The sequence below is a fragment of the Leptodactylus fuscus genome, chromosome 4 (assembly GCF_031893055.1).
Source record: "Leptodactylus fuscus isolate aLepFus1 chromosome 4, aLepFus1.hap2, whole genome shotgun sequence".
Classification (NCBI taxonomy): Eukaryota; Metazoa; Chordata; class Amphibia; order Anura; family Leptodactylidae; genus Leptodactylus; species Leptodactylus fuscus.
This window is the reverse complement of record NC_134268.1, coordinates 35,910,137-35,934,138: the sequence shown is the minus strand read 5'-3', so window position 1 is coordinate 35,934,138 and position 24,002 is coordinate 35,910,137. Positions and strand designations below refer to the sequence as shown.

The following is a 24,002-nucleotide window of genomic DNA, read 5'->3' as shown; positions in this document are numbered from 1 at the left end:
CTGCGATTTTCAAAAACACAGGCATTTCCGAAAAAGCAACTATTCCTCTGCTGATTTTTTTTCCTGAAATTTGTGATGGGATTAACCAGAATCTCATTCACTTTGCGGGTAGTGTAAATTGCTACGGTTTTTGCTGCAGCAATCCACAGCCCCTAAAACGTTGCATTCTAGCAACGGGGGGCTTCAAGTTTAAAGGAGTTTTTCAGGTTTATCAATTGATGACCCATCATATTCAATTGGATTGGGCTCTGCAAACCCCTGACAATCTTCAACTGAAGGCCTATCCTAAGGCCTCGTTCACATCTGCGTTGGTATCCCCCCCCCAAACGGACTACCAAACGCAACTGCAAGCGGTGTGCCAGTGAAAGCACACGAACCCCATAGATTATAATGGAGTCCATGTGCTTGCCGCCAGATCTCCGCAGGTATCATGCGGACAGAAAAGTACTTCACAATATACTTTCCTTCCTACATGATTCGTGCGGTAAGCACATTGGCCCCATTATAGTCTATGGGGTACGTGTGCTTTCACTGGCACACCACTTGCAACTGCGTTTGATATTCCATTCAGGGGGGGGGGGGGAGGGAGAGTCCCCATGCAGACTCCCCAGGACGGAATACCAACATAGATGTGAACGAAGGGTAAGGATAAGTCATTAGTTTATAAGCCCAGAAAATGCCTTTGCTAGGGACAGGGACTGACATGAATGATGGCAATCTTTGTACAGCGCTACATTACATGTTGGTGATAAGTGAATAAAATCAATAAAGGACACAGATTTTGGGGAAATTGTGGTGTGATTGTAAAGAATCAGCTATTGTAGTGAATAATGCAAGTGTAATATCCCACAAACGCTAGTTACAAGTATACTATTATCTCAGGAAACCCATTGCTATAAAGCACTGGCTGAATGAAATGTTTCCTGTGCGGTTTGTCACAGCTTTACCTTTACAGAGCGGGTAAGTAATAGGCTGTGCAGAATGAACTGATGTAAAATCCTTCCGACAAGGGAACAGGTGACAGGGAATTACTCATTGCACTTGCCCTAACTTTGTAACTCTGTGGCTGATTTCGGACAGTCTTCAGACACACGCTTTGATGTAACTGTCTGTCTTCAACTAGACCTGAATAATGTCTGCCGAGTATTCCCTTTTTCACAGTTTTCTAATCCATTTTGTGCCAGCTTTTTCTGCAGCTTTAAGAATTTCCTGTGGTAGGGGTGCTGCACAAAACCCAACGATCTGTCCGCACAAGATTAATGGGGCCATTAAAAGTTACAGCAGTTTAATGCAAAATCTCAGACGCATGATTTCTACCCACAGTGCTTTGAAAGGAAGTATTAGTAATGTCCAAAAATCTAAATCCTTGTAGACTGTCAAATATCTCAAAGCGTTTTTTGGAACTCACTGTTGAGCCACCAAATGCCACCCAGCCGCCATTTCTGTACCCTTTCCTGCTTCACTAACTACTTCTATTCCCCATGGTATAACAATGGTGAAGCGTCTTTTCATAGATCTCTGTTTTGTGCCGTTCCTCTGTTACTCCTGCTACAAATTTATGAACAAATTGACAAGTTACAAAGTCGGGGTCCCAATATTATCCAATTATTATCCAGTAGAAGCTGACAGTGCCCAACGTGTGAATAACCGAGAATGTATATACTGTCAGGGTAAGTTCATTGGGAGGAAATTTTGTTGCAAATTGGCTGCCAAAATTCCACTTCCTTTTCATTTCGATGGGAAACCAAATAGTATGAATCCAAATAGTTACTATTTCAGACATGTCAGTAGGAATAAGAGGTCCTCATGTAATAAACTTGTGTAGTACGGTATATGTTTTTGGATGTACGTTATTTTATGTGGATGTGTTTCTTAGCATTTTTACAGTCAAGTCCGTCTTTCATGGACTTCCCTTAAGATGGATTTCAGCAGTGAATAGACAGCGAGGAGGAGAGGGAAGTCTGAAACAAGCATTTTTCTCTAATATGATATAGTGCAAAGTTGTTGTTTTTTTTTTTAATATTCATTAATATCACAACAGTTTTGACAAAACCATTTCAAAATAAGACTTGACAGACCCTAGTGACATGCACGCGAGGACTGGAGTGTTTCGGACCCCTGTTCTAGTGATCAGTGGGGTTGGAGTTCTCAATAATCAGATTTTTTTTAATTTTTTATATAGATTATATATTTCATATAAAGGTCACAATGTACATTTATTTATTTTCCTATCAGTATATCTTTATGGAATGGGAGGAAGTCACGCAAACACGGGGAGAACATGCAAACTCCTTGCAGATGATGTTCTTGGTGGGATTTGAACCCAGGACTCCAGCGCTGCAAGGCTGCAGTGCTAACCACTGAGCCACCGTGTTGCCTCTCAATAATCAGATATTTGTCATCTATCTTATGGTGATGAACCTCCATTGTCACACAAACCCAGGTAAAAAATATGCAAATCTATTCTCCAGGATGGAATTAGGAGAACAGTGCACTCTGTACACCACCCTATAGAGGGCAGCATCCTTAACATCATGAATGACTCAGTTATAAAGTCTTTTTAATCATAATGTGGATTTAATTGCCAATACTGATTTGGCAATTAATTCCACATTATGATTCTCTAATTCTCTAATTCACTAATTCTAATCCACTGTTCTCCTAATTCCATCCTGGAGAATAGATTTGCATATTTTTTACCCAGAATCCCTAGCGGAGCAGGAATGACTAGTAAGTCTCCGTACTGCCTATGTAGTCACCCAAACCCATTCAGTGTTCCAGAGGAGATTGGCTATCTTCATATTTTTCAACTCCACATTCTGTCCTGTTTGCAAGTTTGCATCTTGCTGTCCTGTTCATGCGTGCCTTAACGGGATCCTATCATTGGACACCCTTTTTTTCTGACTAACACATAAGAATAGCTACAGCTATTTTCTTGTGGCCGTGGGCATTCACACTTGGCTCTGCCCAAGGCCTAGAAGATTGAAACCCAGGATCGAAGGAGACACAGGAAGACCCCGTTCCTGAAGAAGATGGCGGCGGTGCTGGAGAGCTCTCTCGCAGCATTGGGGACACCCCCAGTGCTATTTGAGCGCTGGGACCCGCCCCCTGTGCTGCAGGAACTCCTTTGCATACCAAAGAAATCCAGGGTTTCTACCGAACGGCAGCGCGGAGAAGACATCTAAAGGTAGGAGAAGAATAACCTTTCTTAAGGCTATTCCTATGTGTTAGTCAGAAAAAATGGTATCCAATGATAGGATCCGTTTAAGCTGGTTGCACTAGCAGTAGTTAGCTTGTTTGTGCTGCATGCTATAACTCCTCTGAGACCTATATATTATGTTCATCTTCCTAAAGGGGTTGTTCATTTTCAGATCTACAATTTTCCATTTTGCTTTCTGTATCAATTCCTCCCGATTCTCTAGATCTCTGCCTTCCATCATGCATTCTGATTACATTCAGTGGATAAAAATCACAACTATGGCGCACCCTCTGCTGGTGCAAGAGATGGGAAGACTGGGGCCACTCTTCATAAATGTTCCCCAATGAGTAGTAGTGGCTCTGAGGAAGTTATTTTTAGTGCTTATATTACACTAGGTCCACACTAGCGTTCGGGTTTTCTTTCTTCGAGTCTGCTTGAGGACCCAAAAAATAGAAACCCTATCTGCTTAAAAAGCAGTTACCCGTGGACTCCATAGACTATAATGGGTTGCGCCACGTTTCTTCCTGAAATCGATGGAGAGATAAGTCCTGCTTGCATTCCACCTCTCCACCTATTTTAAGTGGAATTGGGGACAGAGTCCCTGAACGCTAGTGTGATCCAAGCTTTGAAGGAGTTATCCAGGAATTTGGAATTTGTAGTCTATCCTTAGAATAGTCCATGACTAGTTGATCAATGGGAGTCCTCACATGAATCAGTCATATAGGGCCATTTCCGCAGCCGTCCTATAGACAACACAGGGCTTGAAGCAGATAACTCTGTGCCTTGTGTAGTTTCTGGCCACCAAAGTTAATGGGAGCGGATTAACAGAACCAGGGTCTGACCAGCACACAGGAGCCAACTGGAGCCCCCTACTGATCACGTATTTATGGCCGATATTAGGGATAGGCCATAAATTGCTAATTCTTGGACAACACCTTTAATTTGTCTATCCTTTTCCATTTTGCACAGTCCTGCCTTTTGGCTGAGCAGATTCCTATACACTATATACTATAGTCTTAATTTATTATGTTAACTTTGTTGCTGTAATTTAAATGTCATTTCCCAGTATAGTTTTCTCTTGAGCTGCAGTTTTAGATTTGCACACTTCATTCATACAGGGTTACTTATTGCACTGGGAGTTATGCAAGGAAGTTGTAAAGCAGACTTTGTAGGGTCTTTATTATTACTTTTTTTTACATTTGACTCATAGCTATTCCATATGAAAGAGAAAATCATTATAAATGGGTGTGGGCTATACAAATGTTTGGATATGCTGGAACTTTCTTTATATTAGATGTAAGTATTTAGTTGTCCAGCTGTTTAGGAACTACAAGCTTAGCCTGCAAGCCCTCGGTTTCCGGACAGCTGGAAAGCCAGAGGTTATCTGTAGCCGCTAAATGTCTGTATGTGTGTATATAGTTACCACCAACCGAGGTGCTCCGAACTCAATAGTGAAAAGTAAAACCTTGCTCATAGAACGACAATTAAAGTAAAGGATCTCAGAAAATACTTTGTCTTCCCATAAACATACTTACAGGGGAATTTATCAAGACTGGAATTTCTTACACCAGTCTTGATCCCCCTGTGCTTCCAGAGTAAAGAGGTGTCTACTTTATTAAAAGCACTCTACCACCGCCCCTAAGTGTATTCAACTGCCACCATTGCATTAAATAGCTCATTACAGTGATATACAACATAGCTTTGTAATGTAGGTCACTTTTGTAGATTTTGGGGAAAAAAGCTGTTTTGAAGTCCTATAAAAATGAGGCAGTTGGTGCACTGGGGGCGGGCCTTCAGCCCTGGGAGCACGGCTGTTCCTGCTCAAGTTAGATGGGTGATGTCATAGCAACTCTCGCTGCATGGGGTGGCATACGCAGGAGATGGTATAGGTCTGATTAGCAAAAGTAGTGCTACACAAAGCTAAAGGCCCGCCCCTAGTGCACCACTTGCCTCAATTGCAAATATGCAAAAAAAAAAAAAAGACTTCAAAGTTGCTTTTCTCCAAATGTACAAAAGTGACATAAATAACAATGGTTTAGTGTTCATTATTGCAACAGGGTAGTGTCAGTTGAATATGTTTGGGGGCAGTGAACCTCTATATAAATTAAGGGCGGGTTCACACCTGCGCCTCAGTCTCCACTTTGTGGGTTTCCATCTCCCGCTGACAGGAGACGGAAACCCAGCAGATAGTGTCTGCCCGTAAGCATTTTGCGGTCTCCGTGGCGAAACCGGTTTTCTTTAACCGGACAGAAAGTCCTGTATAAACAGTTTTGCTGCAGGCGGACACTTTGCAAACCCATTCAAATAAATGGGTTTGAAAACTGACTGCTGGTTTTCGTCTCCTGTCCAGTTTCTCAGGTAGAAGACGGAAACCTGAAAGCAGAGACCGAGCGCAGATTTGAACCCGCCCTTAGGCGCATTTCCTGCCTTCCATTTTTTGGAAACTGATATCTACAACATTTGAGCCATAACTGACTCTAGGTCCTGGCATAAATTATGATGAGTCCCCTGGGCTGCGGAGGACAGTCCTCTTCATACAAGCTTGACATGCCAACTGTATAGAAAAATGGTGTGAGTTGCATAGAACATTAAAAAAAATTGCAATTTTTTGAAAAAAAAAAAAAAAGTCAATGCACCAATAACTGTGACTGTTTTTTCCCCGCACAAACCTGGTGTACAATCAGTAGTAAGTTTTCCCCTTAGTATAAAAATTATATGGTTTAAAACATCACATTCTGCAAGCTTTCCTTTCTTACTGATACTCAGAGCAAAGGGACCATGGTGTTTCACTCAGGAGTCTTGGCTAAAATTACCGCATAACTGCAACTCATCAGATACGTTTCTGATCACTGGGAGTCCAACCAATGACAAGAATGGGTGTCCCTGTTCACGTATAGGGGCATTCACCCATGTATGTTATTACTCTACTCAAAGTCTATGGGATTTATGAAGATCGCTGGGCGCCTTGCTTGGACAACTCTGTAAGGGCTCGTTCACATCTGCGCCCGGTCTCCGTTCTGCAGGTTTCCATTTCCTGAACAAAACAGAGGCAGGAGACGGAAACCTGCAGGACTCTTTCATACCCATTCATTTGAATGGATTTGAAAGATGTCCGGCGGTGAGTGTTTTATGCTCTCCGCCGCGAAACCGGTTTTTTAAAACCGGACACAGAGTCGGACATACAGTACTCTGTGTCCGATTTAAAAAAAAACGGTTTTGCGGCGGAGAGCATAAAACGCTCACCGGCGCTCACGGCCAGACTCGCTCTGACAGGTTTCCGTCTTCTGTATGCAGAAGACGGAAACCACAGAATGGAGACCCGAACGCTGGTGTGAACCTAGGGTAAGGCATATAAAAAGTGAATGAAGTGTAATTGTTAATGCTTGCTCAATGATCCATGAAGTGGTTGTATGCAGGACCCCCAGGGGTGTAACTAAAGTCTTGTGGACCCCAGTGCAGTGGTTCTTAACCAGGGTTCGATCGAACCCTAGGCCATGTGCACAGTTCATTTTGTGTACCAGTAAAAAAACCCATACACCTATGTCTTGAATTTGGAAAAAAAAATCATATTTGATTTATCACTAAAGAAGGGCTCGGTGAATGTGCATATGAAACTCCTGAGTTTGGTACCTCAAACAAGGTTAAGAACCACTGTCCCAGTGTAATCTTTTGTCTGGGGCTCATGCCTAAAGGAAATTCTTGATAGTGATGGTTACAGGGGCTAAGGAGTTCAATGATCCTTAGTATGGTTATGGTAATCTGTGGGGCTCCATGGTTTATGGGCCAGATGGAAGCTGCAATCTCAATACTGATGCCAGGGCTTATGGCCCCCTCAGGCTCCTGGGCCACCCTGCACCCCCGAGGACCTCCAATCTTGTGATTGGTGTGGGTTCTATCTGTGGCCCCTCAGTGAGAAGACATTCATTACCTATTGTCTGGATAGGTCATAACTTGTGATTGTAAGGCAACTGCTGTCCATCCATCCAGTCTCTATGAAACCGGTGGTAATAACTGAGCACTGTACTTTATGATATTTGGCAGCGCCGTAGACTTTGAATGAAGTGACATTGAAGTTCATGAGGGACATAGGACCCCCATTCTTATGATCATGTTGGATCCCAGTAGTCATACTCCCACCATTCAGACCTGTGTCGCCAATCCTATGGACTTGAGTGTAGGTTTCTTTCTTATTACTGGGGTTACATTCTCGCAGTACAAAAGGCAGAGAACAAAGCAACTGGGATTAGGTCTTGGGAAGTTCTGGAACTGGGAAAGTTGATCTTGTAATAAACCATTTATTAATCATCAGATACTTAATGAAGATTAAGTCTTCACCACAACCTCCGTTGACGTCTTCCTCATTCGGTGATACCCCCTGCTTTGTGTGAAAGTAACATCTGGAGTTTTCTTTTCAGTCTAATTTTAAAAATGTGGAAACCAATGCATATAATTCTTAACCAAAAAAATCACAGGCTAAAAATATGTTCCAGAAAACACGTTCCTCATATCAAGCACTTCTTATGTGGTTTGTGGCGTCTTGAATAACACATGAGACTCGCTTGAAGATCATATGTATCGGTGGTTTGTTCTCTAGCTGCGGTCTTTTACATGCTTCAGAATAATGAAAGCGGAGACTTGTTGTGTTTTTGTTCTCTTTAGTTTTTTATATGTGGCTTGTTTGTGTGAGCGCGTAAAATCGGATTAATAATAATAATTACTTCCTATTGGCTGACGTACAAAGGGAAGGATGTGCTTTTGACGGTATCACTTGATGCATTAATAGCTTTTGCTATGTTCATAATTATCCTGTATCTTTGTTAGAATCTTCCTTTAAAGTAGACAATGACTTATGGAGGAAGCTGACTTGTAAGGTCTTCCCAGGGAACATTGTATAAGTCCCAGCAAAGAAATGAGAAAGTCGGGCGGCACTCACCATTAAAATACGGATCCTTTATTTATGGTTCCATTAAAATGGCCAATTTGCACTGGCGAGGGGGACACATGGAAGGCAATGGCTATGTCATGCAGAACTGTGGACCTAGTCTGGCCCATCCAATGGACTTTTTTTCTTTTTTTTTTTTAGGGTAAGCAACATTTTTTGTTCAGTGTGTCGATTTAAATGAAAAATAAAGACTGACAACTTCTATACTAAAGTCATATACCACAAGCCATAACACAGAAGTGCTGCCATCAGATGCTTCAGGACACATGCGTGTACAGATGTTTCCTGGGACGCATCTGTACTGAAAGTCCATGTGCAGCTCCCAAATAGTGGTAAATGTATATATCCAGGAGCTATATGGCAGCATCCTTATGGTGGAACACACTATGTATCTGGATACAGATATAGTCTTAGGCTGCTGCAACTTTTAATTCGATATAAAACTGCATTCACATGGTGCATTTTGCACAAAAAAATTGCAAAAATACACCTTTATACAGAATAATGTCCCAGAGTGGTCCGTGCACACGGTATTAAGTCCCATGCAGGACTGTGTACGTAGTATTATGTCTCATAGCTGCCCTTGCACATGGTATTATGTCCCATAGCACCCCCTGCACACAGTATATTATTATTTTATGTTTGCCAAGGGACAAACATAAAAAACAAGTGGCCATTTTTCTTGTGGCCGCTGGCATCTGCAGTTGGCTCTGCCCGAGGCCTAGAAGATTGAAACCCAGGATGGAAGAAGACACAGGGAGAGGGCATTCCAGAAGAAGATGGAGGCGTCGCTGGAGAGTTGCTGCGAGAGAACTCATTTGCATACCGAAGAAAACCCGGATTTCAACCGAACGGCGGTGTGGAGAAGACATCTAAAGGTTGGAGAGGAATAGCCTTTCTTAAGGCTATTCCTATGTATTAGTCAGAAAAAAAGGGTATCCAATGATAAGGATCCCTTTAAGTATTTTAATTTAGGATGGCAGGGTTGTCAGAAATGAAGCTGGTATAGGTTATTTGAGTTCCCCACATCAGTACGCTGCTCCGTGCTATCCTTCCTCACCGTTCTGGAGATGATCCAGCGTAGACTTTAATGAGATTCCTGCTCAGCTAGTTACATTACAATTTATTTCTCCCCGTAGAACATCCTTCAAATTGATGGCTCTTTAACCTGATTTCTGAAGCTGATATTTTGGTGTAGTAGTGTGCTCTATAACACAACCTGTCTATTGTATGATCTATTTTTTCACTGTAATAAAGAGATATACGGCCCTTACATCGTGAGATCTAAGCTCAGACCAGTAGTATTTTAAGAATTGTTTTGGTTTGGCAGCCATGACCGGCTTGTAATATCCTTCATCTATAAACTGGTTTCTGCGAATAAAATTGTGAATGTAGTAACTTAGCATATGTTGGTAGAAGCAAATATATACACACCGCTAAATAGAGTACAATAAAACAATATAAAAGCCCGGGCCACCAAGAAGTTTGACCATATTAAAGTATCCAAATAGGAATTTTTATTTATTTTTTTCATATCTTTTTATATTTGTTTGGCACAGCATATTATAACAGTAAGTATGAAGGCATAAAGAAAACAAGATAGAAATGGAAATTTTAAGATTCACTTAAATATAATGTATTTCGCCTCTTGCACATGGCCGTTTTACTGGTCCTCCCAGTTGTACTGAGCTGTAATATAACACTTATGCAGACATATGGGCCTTTACTGTACTTCTGTATTACTCACGTTTTTATGAAGGCGTACAGATTTTTTTTTTCTCTTTCAAATCCAGTGGAAATAAATTAAAGGCATGCTCCATTGTATGCCATATGTTATCAGAGCAGGAAGAGACTGCAGCACATGGAGGCTGTGCAGAGCCATATGTACGGGCAGTAGGATAACTTCTGAGCAAGTCTTAATCAGTAACTTCCTCATTAAAATTATGTGTCGTCAAAGTGATCAATAATATCCGAAAGTCTGCAAAAGGCAGCATTCTTAGTGTAAAGCTTCTGGTTCTGAGTCCTGGATTCTAGGGAACCAAAGGCAACGGCCCATTGGCCTGTGCTGTAATATGTCCCTATAGTGATAGGACAAATAAGAGTGTGGTAAAAATGCAACTTATACACTATGTTGGAATAGAATGGATACTAACCATGGTAAATATGTAACTGTAACGTTGGCATTTTGTGCTCGCCAACGTACCTCTCCCAGACATACTTAGCCACCAGCTTACCTCTTGTTCACACAGTGTAGTTCCTGACTCTCCATACTGCTGTGTAGTAGCTCCTGCTGCTGCTCCTGATCCAGCCCATAGGTCAGGCAAAAACCTCCCTCTCATCTACTTGAGGGTTAACTCTGGTTTTGATCTTATTCTGCTGCCCATTCTGGCCTTGTGCATCTGAGCTACCTGCCCTGACCCTTAGGCTGGTCTTACACAACCGTAGTTTAAGATCGCAAATGGTCCGCAATTGTGTGTTTTAAATTGCGGACCATTTGAGGACCCACTGTTTTCTATGCGGCCTCTTACACCACCGTAGATTTTGTCCGTCGTGTGGTGTGGCGTGCCGTAACCGTGGTCCGGACAGTATACCGCATGTCCACAATGGCCATGTTTTTACGGCACGGACTGTCCCATACAAGTCTATGGGTGCATGCAGTTATGCGGATATACACTGAATATACATCGGTGTATATCCGCAATTGCGGATGTCAACATGTGTGTTTAGTGGTGTGTTTTGTTTTTTGCGGATCCGCATAATACTGATACACACGGATGCACTTTGCGGTTGGGCACGGACGTCTGCGGAATGAGTTTTCAGAGTGAAACTTGTGTTGCAGTTTCACAAATTGCGGACCATAAAAACCACTATGATTGTGTAAGACCAGCTGTTTTTGACTCTGCCCCTTACCTTGACTTTCAGACCGGATTCGAACATTCTTTGCCTGACCTTCTGATGCTTTTCAATGTTGTCTCTCTTGCCTTTGGGTTAGCTACCATTTACACCAGGGGGCTACTCTAAGTAGCCCAAAGTCCAAACAGGTTAGGTGGCACAGCAGGTCCACATCCGCTGTCCATTACAGTCACTAACTAAAATGTAAAGATTGAGGGTCCTCAGTAGTTGATACCTTTTTTTAATGGCTAACAAAAAAATGATGACCTATTGCAAGATTTCGGAATTACTAGGTTCCTTCATCAGGCTGGTATAACACAATATTTGAAGGCAAGTACATCTATGCAGGAATATAATGTTTGATGCACAACTGATGAAAAGCAATACAAGCAAATAAACAGATAAGTCCAAAAAATATGTCCATCAATTGTGCATCAAACACTGTATTTCTGCATAAATGTGCTTGCCTTCAGATATTGTGTTATACCAGCCTAATGATGGAACCTAGTAGTTCCGCAATCTTGCAATAGGTCATCATTTTTTTTTTGTTAGTCATTAAAAAAAGGTATCAACTACTAAGGATTCTCAATCTTTACATTTCATATCCACTGGCTAATAAGGTACAAAGACCACATTTTTCTATTAACTAACTATACATCTAATTATACTCGAGTATAAGCCGAATTTTAAGCACAGTTTTTGTGCTGAAAAAGCCCCACTCGGCTTATACTCGATAGTAATGTATAAAATCTCCCATGAAGTAGTGAAAAAAAAAAAAAGAAGCTTTAAAAAATATAATAAAATAAATAAAAGTTGTAAATCCCTCCTTTCCCTAGAATACATATAAAAGTAGAAAATTACTGTGAAATACATACACATTAGGTATCCCTGTGTCTGACAGTGCCCAGTCTACTGAATATAGGGTATCTGCAGTGCTCCTGTTCCGTCGGGAAGGGGTTAATAGGAGCACTGCAGATACCCTATATACAGCCAGACTGAATTCCACATGGGGAAAAAAAAAACCCAGTCCTCAAGCTCAGTGAAGGGGCAGACAGACAACCAAAACACCCCCTCCCCTTTGTCAGCAACTACTGCACCCAAAAACCATTTTAATTTTTGAAATTTTCCCCCCTCGGCTTATACTCGAGTCAATAAGTTTTCCCAGTTTTTTGTGGTAAAATTAGCGACCACGGCTTATACTTGGGTCGGCTTATACTCGAGTATATAGTATTAATAATTGTATAAAATCATTCAAAATAATTCATCATTTTAGTTTGAAGTCAGATTCAGTAACTTTTTTCTGACTCCACAGCTCTGGCTGTAACTTATATTTTGTTATACTTTCCTCTTCAGTTTTAGGAGGCTACACTTAGATATAGGCTTACGAAAACCATCTAGTTGTAACTTCTTATTTAGGATGTGCCAGGTCCACGTCACATTCTTTAATAACTCGCACCGCACTTTGCAGTCTGCGCTCCGTTTGGAAAAATTCTCAAACATTGTATGTGAAATTATTCAGGGCCCTGGAAGTACCACCCTTTATAGTCATCTTTCTTGGCTCTGAGACTTCGTAAACCATGGGAAAAAGAAAAAGAAAGTCTCAGGAAAGTGCTGAAGGATATTACCCAGTGGAAATGTTTACATGTATAGAATATTAGGCTATGGGTTCATAATGAAGCACTATTAAATAAGCCACCGGTGATGTCATCTGTAGGACATCTGCGGCCTTGTTCAGTTTACCGTTTGTGTGAAGTAGGTCTTTAAGCCTAATATATTTTTGGAGTCTTTAAAAATTTCTTATAAACATCCTTAAGACTTTATTTCAAACTAAGAGTAGGAATAATCTTTTTATACACGTCCTTTTGTTTTATAGACATGATATACAGTGCAGCCTGGCTCCAATGTATTTATATAGTATAATTAATATTTTATACCTAGGTTTATTTTTCTTTGTCGTGTTCTTTTACAGGAAATGATTCTTCTGGTCGCTTAGCAACCAACAAATGAACGGGTTGTGTGACCACTAAACGTAGCTAAGTGTACAAAATCGGTAAGGCTGAGGCCCCACGTTGCGGAAATGCAGCTTTTTTTTTTTTGTTGGATTTTGCTGCGGTTTTTTGAGCCAAAGGCAGGAGTGGATTGAGCAGAAGGGAGAAGTATAAGAACATCCTACTAATATTATAAATGTGAAAGTTTGTGTGTTTGGATGCTTGTGTGTTTGTTCTTCAATCACGCAAAAACGGCTGATTGGATTTGAATGAAATTCGCCACATAGATAGATTGTAACCTCGATTAAAACATAAGCTACTTTTTATCCCGGTAAATGACATGGCTTCATGACTGTTATGAATTTATGTTCACATACTATATTACACTGTTCGTGCAACAACCTTATCACAGGTCCCAGAGCTGTTATCTCTCTGTGTAAACACACGCTAACCCTCAGTGTGTATACACATTTGCATATTATCTGATCTGCTCCAGTGCTGACAAACTGACATGGGCAATCACCTTTAATCCAAATTGGCAGTTTGTCAATTTTAAACATGCTGTGAAAAAGAAAATCTAATTTGTCGCAAACGACAGCTATGAAGGAAGCCAGAAGTCACAGAGTTTTCCTCAAGCGGAGCTGAGGGGAATCATCGACGCCAACAACACACGCATTATATGGCGTTGCAGCGAGCTGCTGAGATGCTGGACAAATTACAGACACGGTGCAAAGAACAACTTTAGTGCCAGGCCAGCTTCAGAGCTGCTGAAACGCCGGAGCAGGCGGATCAATGCCAACAACACACTCATTATGTGGCATCCCAGCGAGCTGCTGAGATGCCGGAACAATCACAGGCACGGCATGAGGAACAAGTTCAGCAGCAGGACAGCTTAAGAGCTGCCAAAACGCCGGAGCAGGCAAACCATTGACGGCAGGAATTTGCTGAATATAGGCGGATCATCCACTCCAACAACCCGCAAACGAAGTTGCAGGCAGAGGCTAGTTCTATATATTTTCCAATCTTTTTGTAGCCACTCTTGGTTTTGGCTCAAAACACCACAACTAAATCTGAAATTAAAAAAGTTGTGTTTCGCAACGTGGGGCCTGAATGGTTCATACTGTATGCTAGACAGTACGCCGGCTGTCAGGGCTGCACAAGCTTCCGTGAGGTCCCTTTTTTCTTTCGTAGTCACAAAACACTTTTCATGAAATATAAACTGTCTCCTCTATGACAGGACAAGGCAGAGAATGTGAAAAATGTCTTTCAGGCCTTTCAGCACACCATGCATCATGGCACAGGAGGTCCGTGTTGCAATATCACAGACCCTTTCTCTTATCCTAGTGATGGGCTTGGAATTGTAGGAATACTTCGCTTTTTGTTGTGCAGATGTGAATATTTTTCGAATTATGGTACGTCATTTTTGTTAAAATTTTAGTGTACTGAACTATGAGTGGAATTTAGTAACCTCTGTATACCAGAAAAAAAAATACAAAAATTTAGCTCCTTGTACTTGCCATTCATGCCACTTCTGTAAACAGTTGTGGGCACCGTGGCCTAATAAATTTATCATTCAGTTTTATATGCCAATAGACTGGTGCATCTCACTGCAGTGGACTTCTTACTATGTCCGGCATAGGTAACACCAGTCTTAGTAAATCAACCCCATTGACTTTTTGTAGTTTTTGTATTATTTCTGGTCTTTGGTTAGATATTATCTAGGAAGCTTTTTGTCCTGGGATATTGCTTACCGGGCGATGGGGTGGGGCGATCTACTATTTAAAAGGATTATTCGTGAGTTTATAAAGTCTGCCTACAAGTAGGGAATAGTATGGGCTAGTTCACACGTGAACTGCCCGCGCGGGTTTTGACACAGAGAGAGACGCGGCGAGCCGCGTCTCTCTCTTGTCAAAACCCGCCCGCCGCGACCATCGCTGTCGCGGCTTAACCCTCTGCTGTCGGCTCAAATGAATGAGCCGACATAGGAGGGAGCTGCGGGGGGCGGAAGCCGCGCGACTGAGACAGCGCGGCTTCCGCCTGAAGAAAGGACATGTCCTTTCTTTTCTCCGCTAGCAGCAGCTCGCCGCTAGCGGAGAACAGAAGCCCGGCGGTCTCCATAGACCACCATTATAAGGGGAGGTTTTGGACGCGAAATCCGCTGTCAAAAACCTCCTCTTATACTCACGTGTGAACTAGCCCTATGAGTGTAGAGTAATGCCAAGAAGGCTGCTCAGGACGGTGCCTGCCAGCACCAATGGGGGAGGGAGATGAAGGCGCTATCTTTTATAACATCATTTTTTTTTATTATTATTATTATTATTATTATTATTATTATTTTATTTTTGCAATATAGATAATGAGCCATATAGAGGGGCTATCCGTATGTCTTTGGAGTATGGGAGGGAATCCACACAAACACGGAGAGAACGTACAAACTCCTTACAGATGTTGTCCTTGGCAGGATTCAAACCCAGGGACTCCATTGCTGTAAGGCTGCAGTGCTAACCACTGAGCCACAGTGTTGCCCCCCGTTTATTTTTAATTCAGAATTTTTATTAAAGATTTTGCAAGGGGAGAATAGAACAGACAGTAACAAGTAACAGGGTTAACAAACGTCTTGAGGACGTCAGGCTACATAGTAAAACACGAAAAATAACCATCCTAAAGCAAGTCCAATAGACAATAAGGGGCAGTGCGAGGGGGAAGGTAAACAGGGAGGGAGGAGAATGGAAGGAGTAAAATAAAAGAAAAGTGGGGGGGGGGAATACACAGTAGTGTGTGTGTGTGTGTGTGTGGGGGGGTGCGTGCGGGTGGGTAAGAGACAGGCTAGGTCATCCACTTCCACCAGGTCGCTTGGATCCCGATCCGGGAGAGGGGGGAGGGGGATTAAAAGAGACCAGTATCCAGGTGACTATGGTGTGCTGGAATAGTGTCAGTCTGAGGGGGCATCAGAGCCCAGAAGCGTCCGATACTCTCCAGATTGCTGAAAGGCGAACCAGTAAAACCAGTTTTTGGTAGGTGCCTCAGTTGTGCCATGCAGGAAGGAGGTGAGATTCTCCATGTGCATTATCTCGTTAACCTTCTAAATCCAGAGGGATAAAGGGGGAGGTTCAACTCGCTTCCAGAAAAGCAGGATACATGCCCGGGCAGCGAGGACCAAAAATCTAAGCAGGGAGTCTTTGAAGACTTTTACAGGAGACTCACAGTGGTTGAGGAGAAACAGAGCAGGGCCCAAGTGGTGGGAGGTCTCAGTGAGCTGGAGGGTGATCCGTTTGACCCCTTCCCAAAAGGATGACAGGACGGGATAAGACCAGAAAATATGGAGCATGGTTCCCTCCTCTCCGCCACATCTCCAAAGTAGAAGGGAGGTCTAGGGAAACATGGCCTTTATTCTCGTGGAGACCCTATACCAGCGGGACAGGATTTTGTAGTTGGCCTCCTGGTAGCGAAAGCTGATAAAGGTAGCACGAGAGAGGCAGAAGATACGTTTTTGCTGGTCCTGGGAAAGGGAGAGGGACAGATCAGATTCCCACTTAAGCATGAGTGGGGGAACAAAGTCCTCTGGGGGCTCAATCAGGAGTTGGTAGACCAGTGAGAGGGAGTGGCGAAGGGGACTGTTTCCAACACAGATCCTGTCTAAGGGGGTAGGTTCAGTGAGGAATTCTGTGTGTGGGGGGGGGGAGGATCACTAATTTACATATTGGCAATATCTCGGCAATGGAGGCACCAAGGAGCAAATACCAACTGATTCAGGTAACCCTAGTGTTTCTCTCTGCAGGTCTGGGTTCTGCTGACAGGCTTGCTATAAGGAAACATTATCTAAGGAAATTAATATTTTTCCAACGTCCTAATATATTTTAATAACACTCTCCCCTTGAATACGCAGGACTGAATACGCTGTACTCTTTCAGCACTTCCAGTAGCCAAGTGTCATAACCGTTTGTTGCTATAATGGCTACTAGTTGTACAGACCTGTAGCGGTAATATCCTACCATTACATCGTGTAACATATTAAACATGACAAATCCATATAATTAGGACTTCACTATATTATTCCTGTCACCCGGTGATATCGTACGACGCGGCTGTTTATAGTACAGATGCTTGTGTGTTCCCCAATAGTCAGCGCCCTGTACATGTACGTGCCTGGAGAGCCGTATTCTTTTTACTGTAGAGAATTAATTCATTAGCTAATATTGCTTGGAATGAACAGGTGCGTTCCGGTGGCTTAATTGCTTTTTCTAGAAGTAATATTTACCTTCACGTCCCGAAATGAAGCCGGCCCTGTATATTCTGTTTTTCTTTTATCTTTCCCCATTCCCAATTAATGAAACATTTATTGGAGGCATTTGCTGCACACATGATCCCACTTCTAATGTCGTGGCTAGCTTTCCTTCTCTTTTACAATAACATTGGAAAAAAAAAAAGAAAACAGAAGTCGTCGCTGCTTTATTTCCTTAGAGGTTATTGAAATCCACTATAAGAAAATATTTGATTTTGGATTTCACATATCTTTACAGTTTTTAATTAACTATGTATGCTTTATTGCACTTCGGGGATAGATTTTTTTGTTTACAAGAGTTTTAGATTAGAACTTGTTTCGCACCTCAAGTTACTTTTTATTTGTATGCTTTCATTTCACAGTGATCTTGCTAGCTGTGTGTATGGTGCTACCAAATAATCAGAGAGTCCATTCACTAGAGCACCTACTCTCTCTGCACACCTATATAGATTGCACATGCAATACCTGTAAGGGAGTAAAAATGTATTAAAGGGATCCTAACATTTAAACTCAATTTTTTCTGGGTACCACATAGGAATAGCCTTAAGAAAGGCTATTCGACTCCTACCTTTAGATGTCTTCTCCGGGCCGCCGTTCGGTATATAATCCGTTTTTTGTCGGTATGCAAATGAGTTCTCTCGCAGCACTGGGGGCAGGCCTCAGCGCTCAAACGGCACAGGGGGTGTCCCCAATGCTGTAAGAGAACTCTCCAGTGCCTCCTCCTCCATCTTCTTCAGGAACGGGTCTTCATCCGGCGGTGGCTTTAAACCTCTAGGCCTCGGGCAGCCGACTGTGCATGCCTGCCGGCCAAAAGAAAATGGCCGCTTGCAATACTGTGTAAGCGGCCATCTTCTTGTGGCCGGCAGGCATGCGCAGTTGGCTTTGCCCGAGGCCTAGTAGTTTGAAGCCATCCCCCGGAAGAAGACGTGTGAAGACCCAGTTCCTGAAGAAGATGGAGGCGGCGCTGGAGAGTTCTCTTGCAGCATTGGGGACGCCCCCAGTGCTGCAAGTGAACTCATTTGCATACCGGCGGAATTTGGGATTTTAACCGAACGGTGGCCTGGAGAAGAATAGCCTTTCTTAAGGCTATTCCTACATGATAGGCAGAAAAAATTGAGATTAAATTATAAGATCCCCTTAAACTAAAGTATATGAATGAGACCTATTTGTAGAAATGAAAATTATTTATTTTGCTTACTTATATAGCCCCATCATATTCCGCAGCACTTTACACATGTTGTGCTCTTGTCATTGGTACCACCTTAGGAAGGCTTTACAGATATTGTCAATCACTGTTCCATATAGGGCTCACGATCTATACTCCCTATCAGTATGTCTTTAGAGTGTATGGCGAACCCATGAAAACACAGGGAGAACATACAAACTCCTTACAGATGTTGTCTTGAGTTGGTTCAAACCCAGGACTCCAGTGCTGCAAGGCGTCACTGCTAACCACTGAGCAACTGGAAAAAACTTCAATGCGGGTGGCCAATTTTTGGTGGAACTCTGCTAACAAGTCTCTTAAGGAGGCTCAACGCAAATGGGAATGAGACCTAAGGCCAGTCGTAGTGACTATGACAGCGGGTACAGAGTAAAATGTCTGTGTGTGGATCTACCAATCATTTGATCTATGGTTTTTCCACTCTCATCTTACTTCTTTCTGTGAATGTCTGCCTTGAAAGATATTGTATTATTATTTTTTTTTTTTAGTAGACTGCCAGGTCACGTAACTACTATCGCCATATTTCCTACTCTGTTTTATGGAATGCTTGCTAGTTAGTATTGACAGACTACAAGGAAACTATCTTTGTAGCTTCTATTATATATGTCCAAATTGCTAAACCTTTCATATTTTGCCCGTCTTGAGTGCTCTTCCAATATACAACCCATTAATAATGTTTCAGGCTTCCATAAACTGTATTCCTTTTGCATCAGGATAATGTGTACGGGCTGTTTTTCTACTTTAAACGTGTGACAGATTTGAGGATGGCTTGTGTACAATTCAGCATTGTGTGTCCATTGTATTCGGTACATTACATCTGCAGACTGTACAGGAAAAATGATGTTTATTCCACTTGATTGTTGTATTGTAGTAAATCAAAGTGATATCTTTGCTGTATAGCTTAGTATCAAGTTTACAGATGTTTGCTTCCCCCGAGGATGGAGCTGAGTCCTTTACACAAATTTCTGCCAAGAATCAATTGTGAAGAAAACTCCTTAGCAACAGTTTAAGTGACGGTGAAGGGACTCGAGCCAGCGGGTCACCGGCTTCCATGACCTTACTTCCTACTGAATGACTGAGAAATTCAGATGTGAAATAATAGGAGACGAAGCTGTGATTGGGACTCGCCGAGCCTCTATAGACCGCTTGCTGGCTCAACACGCTTATGTTAAAAGTTCATGTAAAAGCCTGATCATGTTAAATTATGTTTTTTCTGTGTCATTTTCTGACCCTAGGCTCATCAATTCGGCAGTAATAGGGAACATTAGGAATGATTGTTATGTTCTTTTCTACTCGGTATTTATTGGCTTTTTAAGGATAAAAAATGGAAACTCCATCCAAAAATATAGGCTTGAAAATCCAGAGGCCCGCTTACATCGGGAGATTATTTTTACAATTTGTACAGATTTACACAATTGTATCTAAAATTGACCATGAATTTGTGAAGAGGGATAAGAATGTGGTTAAGGGATAAAACTAACATTTAGGTAATGTCTAATAGATAAAATGGATCCGCTCAGCCCCATTGTATATTCTGGACCTTGAGTTTACAGAAACCCCAGCAAGTCAACTATAAATTCAGTAAATCCAAAACCCAGCACTTTGACAAGATATATAGTTCAAAAAGTGACTATTACATTATATACAATTCCAGCTTGATGTGGACATGTTTCAGCGATAGGCATATTGTCAACTTTCTGTGGCATAATTGGTGGGAATTGTGTGCTGCAAAGCACGTGAAGTTGGAAACGGTTGTCCAGGGTACATTGAAAACTTCTTGGCAGCCATGGGTGGGGAGAATTAAAATAAAAATGAAAAGAATATTCACCTACCCCATGTCCTTAGTTTGGTCATTGGGTCCCCAGTTGTGTACTGGTGACATATCAGCAGTGATGACACCGGTACCAAAAATGTGATCTCTGAAGGCAACAATTGGCACAATGTGTGATGGACTAGAGGCTATGGCAGATGCCACACCCAGACTGAGGACCAGGACTAGTTGACCCAGTCCTGGCCCTCAGAGATTTTACAAATTATCCCGAACAACCCCTTTAAACAAATCTCATAAAAGCCTGCAACATACATTTTCCTGTGTTTGGATTTTAACTCCATCATTTTCGGTTCATGCTGCCATTTTTCATTGTGGATCTCAATACATAGAGTGTAATGAGTGGCAAACCTGTGACTAAAGCCCATATTTTATACCTTGTGGGTCTTGACATATACTGTAGCAGGAACTCTTCAGTTTATATATCCAATTTGGGTGTACCCTTATTGTTAATCTTCATTGACTGTACCACCATAAATTGCATCAGTGGCACAATGGAACATTATCACAGCTCATAGTGACTAGCAGGTAATGGACAGCATTGTGCTAATAGAGATGTCCATTGGATGCCCAGCCACAACATGAAGGTCATGAAGTGTAAAGGTGCTGAGGATTAGTGTCAGTATCTTCTTTCTTCACACTGTTCCCAGCATGTAAACATTACCAGGGAGTGTAGTGTCCCAGAAGAGTTGATCTGCGGGGTCTCAACTGTCTGACCCCCGCAGAGTTATAGGTGGATAACCCCCTTTAATTCTTGAGCTTATCAGTATTATTTTGTATTAAGCTAAAAAGTTAACCCTGCCCATAATCATTGGCTAGCAAGCAAAATAAAATTACAAGGTGGCAAGTTTTGCTCACTAGGTGTTATTTAGGGCTGTGGAGTCGGTGGGCCAAACCACAACTCCAACTACTCCGTTTCTTCACAAACCAACTCTGACTCCTTCACAAAAGGTTGACAGCCACGGTCAGTCAGAAGTGGGTAAAGCTCCTCCCAGGGTTGGTTCTTACTTGCGTTAGGGGGACTGCCAATTTCTCTCTGCCAATTTCAGTATAGAAGTGTCAGAAACCGGGGGGCAACACGGTGGCTCAGTGGTTAGCACTGCCGCCTTGCAGCACTGGAGTCCTGGGTTCAAATCCCACCAAGAACAACATCTGCAAGGAGTTTGTATGTTCTCCCCGTGTTTGCGTGGATTTCCTTCCATTCTACAAAGACATACTGATAGGAAGAAAAAAAATTGTCAGAAACCTGGCAGACCCCATTATAGAATCCATGGATAACCACTTTTTATGGAAATAGGGTTTTCCATTTTTTGGGTCTCCAAGAGGACCCAGAGAACAGTAACCCGAACACTAGTGTGAACCTAGTGTAATTCATTAAAAAGCCGGTGATTGATTTTCTATGAAAATAAATATGTAACGAGCTGTACATCTAATTCATTATACAATATTAGTAATTGTATAATATAATTTAAAATAATTTTATTAAGAAGCCAAATTTTTTTCTGAAAGAATTTGTCCCGGTTCCGACTATACAGCCCTAGTATTATTAGTTGATTTCTCTGGCTTATGTAGTACTGGCCTATTTTGTAGAACTTTACAGACTTTGTCAGGACTCGCTGCCCCCCGTAGGGCTCACAATCTAAATTCCCTATCATTGCGTCTTTGGAGTACAAACATTAGAACATACAAATGCCAAGAGTGTTGGATTTGGACCACTGGACCCCAGGTCTACAAGTCGAAAATGCTAACCACTGAGCCACCGTGGCATGGTTGATGTTCATATGATCACATCACTGCCTATGCCATATGCTCACATGATATTTTTATATGATCCTTTCATGCTGTTCACTTATCAGTTCTGTTAATAAATGAAGAATATTTGACTTTGTCTCCACAGGACAAAGCGCACACATGTTCCCGTGAATGAATATATTTTCGAGCTGCCCAATTTAACCGTTCAAGCAACAAGAGCGCAAACCCTACTCCTGCAAGTCATTTGTCAAAGTTGGTCTTACGGTACTAACACTTCTGGCTCTTCAGGTCTGAGCGAAGCCTTACTGACGGAGGTCTTCTCAGGTAAGTCCGCTAGAACCTCAAAGTGATCAGTAGATTGTACTAATGGACTGAGCAGAGATACATCCCTAACTGGTAACACCCAGTTGTCAATATATTCAGAACAACAGAGGAACAGCACAATGCAAAGGTCTAAGAAAAGAGGATTCGGAATTGTTATATTATGAGGACAAATATGGGTATTTACTAAAACAGACATGTTAGGGGAGCTTACAAGTGTGAGCTACAGGGCAGTACAGATATAACAAACCCTCATACTAATACATGTCCATTATGTTTTCATTTGGGACTTGAATAAATCATAAATTTTAACCTATAGGATGTCCATTTACAGAATTTGTTTCTTTGCTGGAACTTGCAGAAAATTTAAAGAGGACCTTAATGTTCTCTGACGTTAGTGAGAATAACTTTAAAGAGTTAATTTCATGCCCCCTACTGTCAGGTTTGCCGGTATGTACCCCAGTTGCAGAGATACTGGTGCCGTTAGATTCAGCATCAATATCCCTGCATTGTTATAGTGGCTGGCCTTATAGCTCAACATTATCGCTGGGTAGAGCGGAACGCCCCCGAGCCGATACTCTTCCATAGCCGTGTATTGTCAAGGGGGAACATTCCTCACAGCCCAGCGATGAGGAAAGAGCTATAATGTCAGCCCTTCTGAAAGTACAGGGATATCGATTTCTGAATCTAACGGCACCGGTATCTCTACAACTGGGGAACATACCGGCAAACCTGACAGTAAGAGGGCATGAAATCACCTCTTTAAATGCTTGGATAATTAGTATAGATCCTCTTTAATGTATAATGTTACTTTATTGATGGATATTAATAATTAATAGAGATGAGTGAGTACTATTCAGAACGGCAGTTTCGAATAGCACGCACCCATAGGAATGAATGGATGCAACTGGCACGCAGGGGGTTGAGCAGCAGGACGCCAGCCCCATCTGTGTGTGCCGGCCGGCTCCATTCATTGCTTTGGGTGTGTGCTATTCAAAACTTCCGTTTCGAATAGTACTTGCTCATCTCTAAAATAAATAATAATAATAATGTGCAATTATTTAAAATAGTAAAAATAATTTAGTTCTAAAATATGGAATTATATGCCTTATGTATTATAGATGGATGGATGGATGGATAGATACGATAGACCGATTTTGTACAATTATTTGCAATTATTTTTGCGTGTTCTTGAAGTCTACTCTGCCCAGTACACCTCTTTATTAGGGCTTAGATAGTTAGAATACTTAGTTGGTGACTGACTTCTACTAATGTGACCACCGTATGTTCTTTGCTTATTGAGAAAGACGGGACCTTTTGAATTTGCAGGCATTTTGTGGAAAGAGGTAAGCTAATCCACCACTATTTTAGTTGCGCCATTCTTGATCATGCTTTAGATTATGATCCGCATCCTTGGCTTTATAGTAAATTAGTGTTAGCTTGGTAAAATGAATATGTGTTTAATATTAATTCTTCCCTCTGTTTTCTTGGCCGGCCATTTTCTGTTTTTAAATAGAAATGTGGGAGAGTACACGGGGTTAAGTGGCCCTCAATGGACATAAATATTTCAGGCGTT

General features: G+C 41.9%; 1 protein-coding gene across 1 annotated transcript in view; it reads left to right on the top strand.

The window, feature by feature from the left end:
• VPS13B (vacuolar protein sorting 13 homolog B) overlaps positions 1–24,002 on the top strand; it is a 705,368-nt gene that overhangs the window by 141,100 nt on the left and 540,266 nt on the right. The window contains exon 17 of the mRNA XM_075270303.1: positions 22,251–22,429. Within this exon, the coding sequence (XP_075126404.1) occupies positions 22,251–22,429 (179 nt within the window). The remainder of the gene's footprint in view (positions 1–22,250; positions 22,430–24,002) is intronic.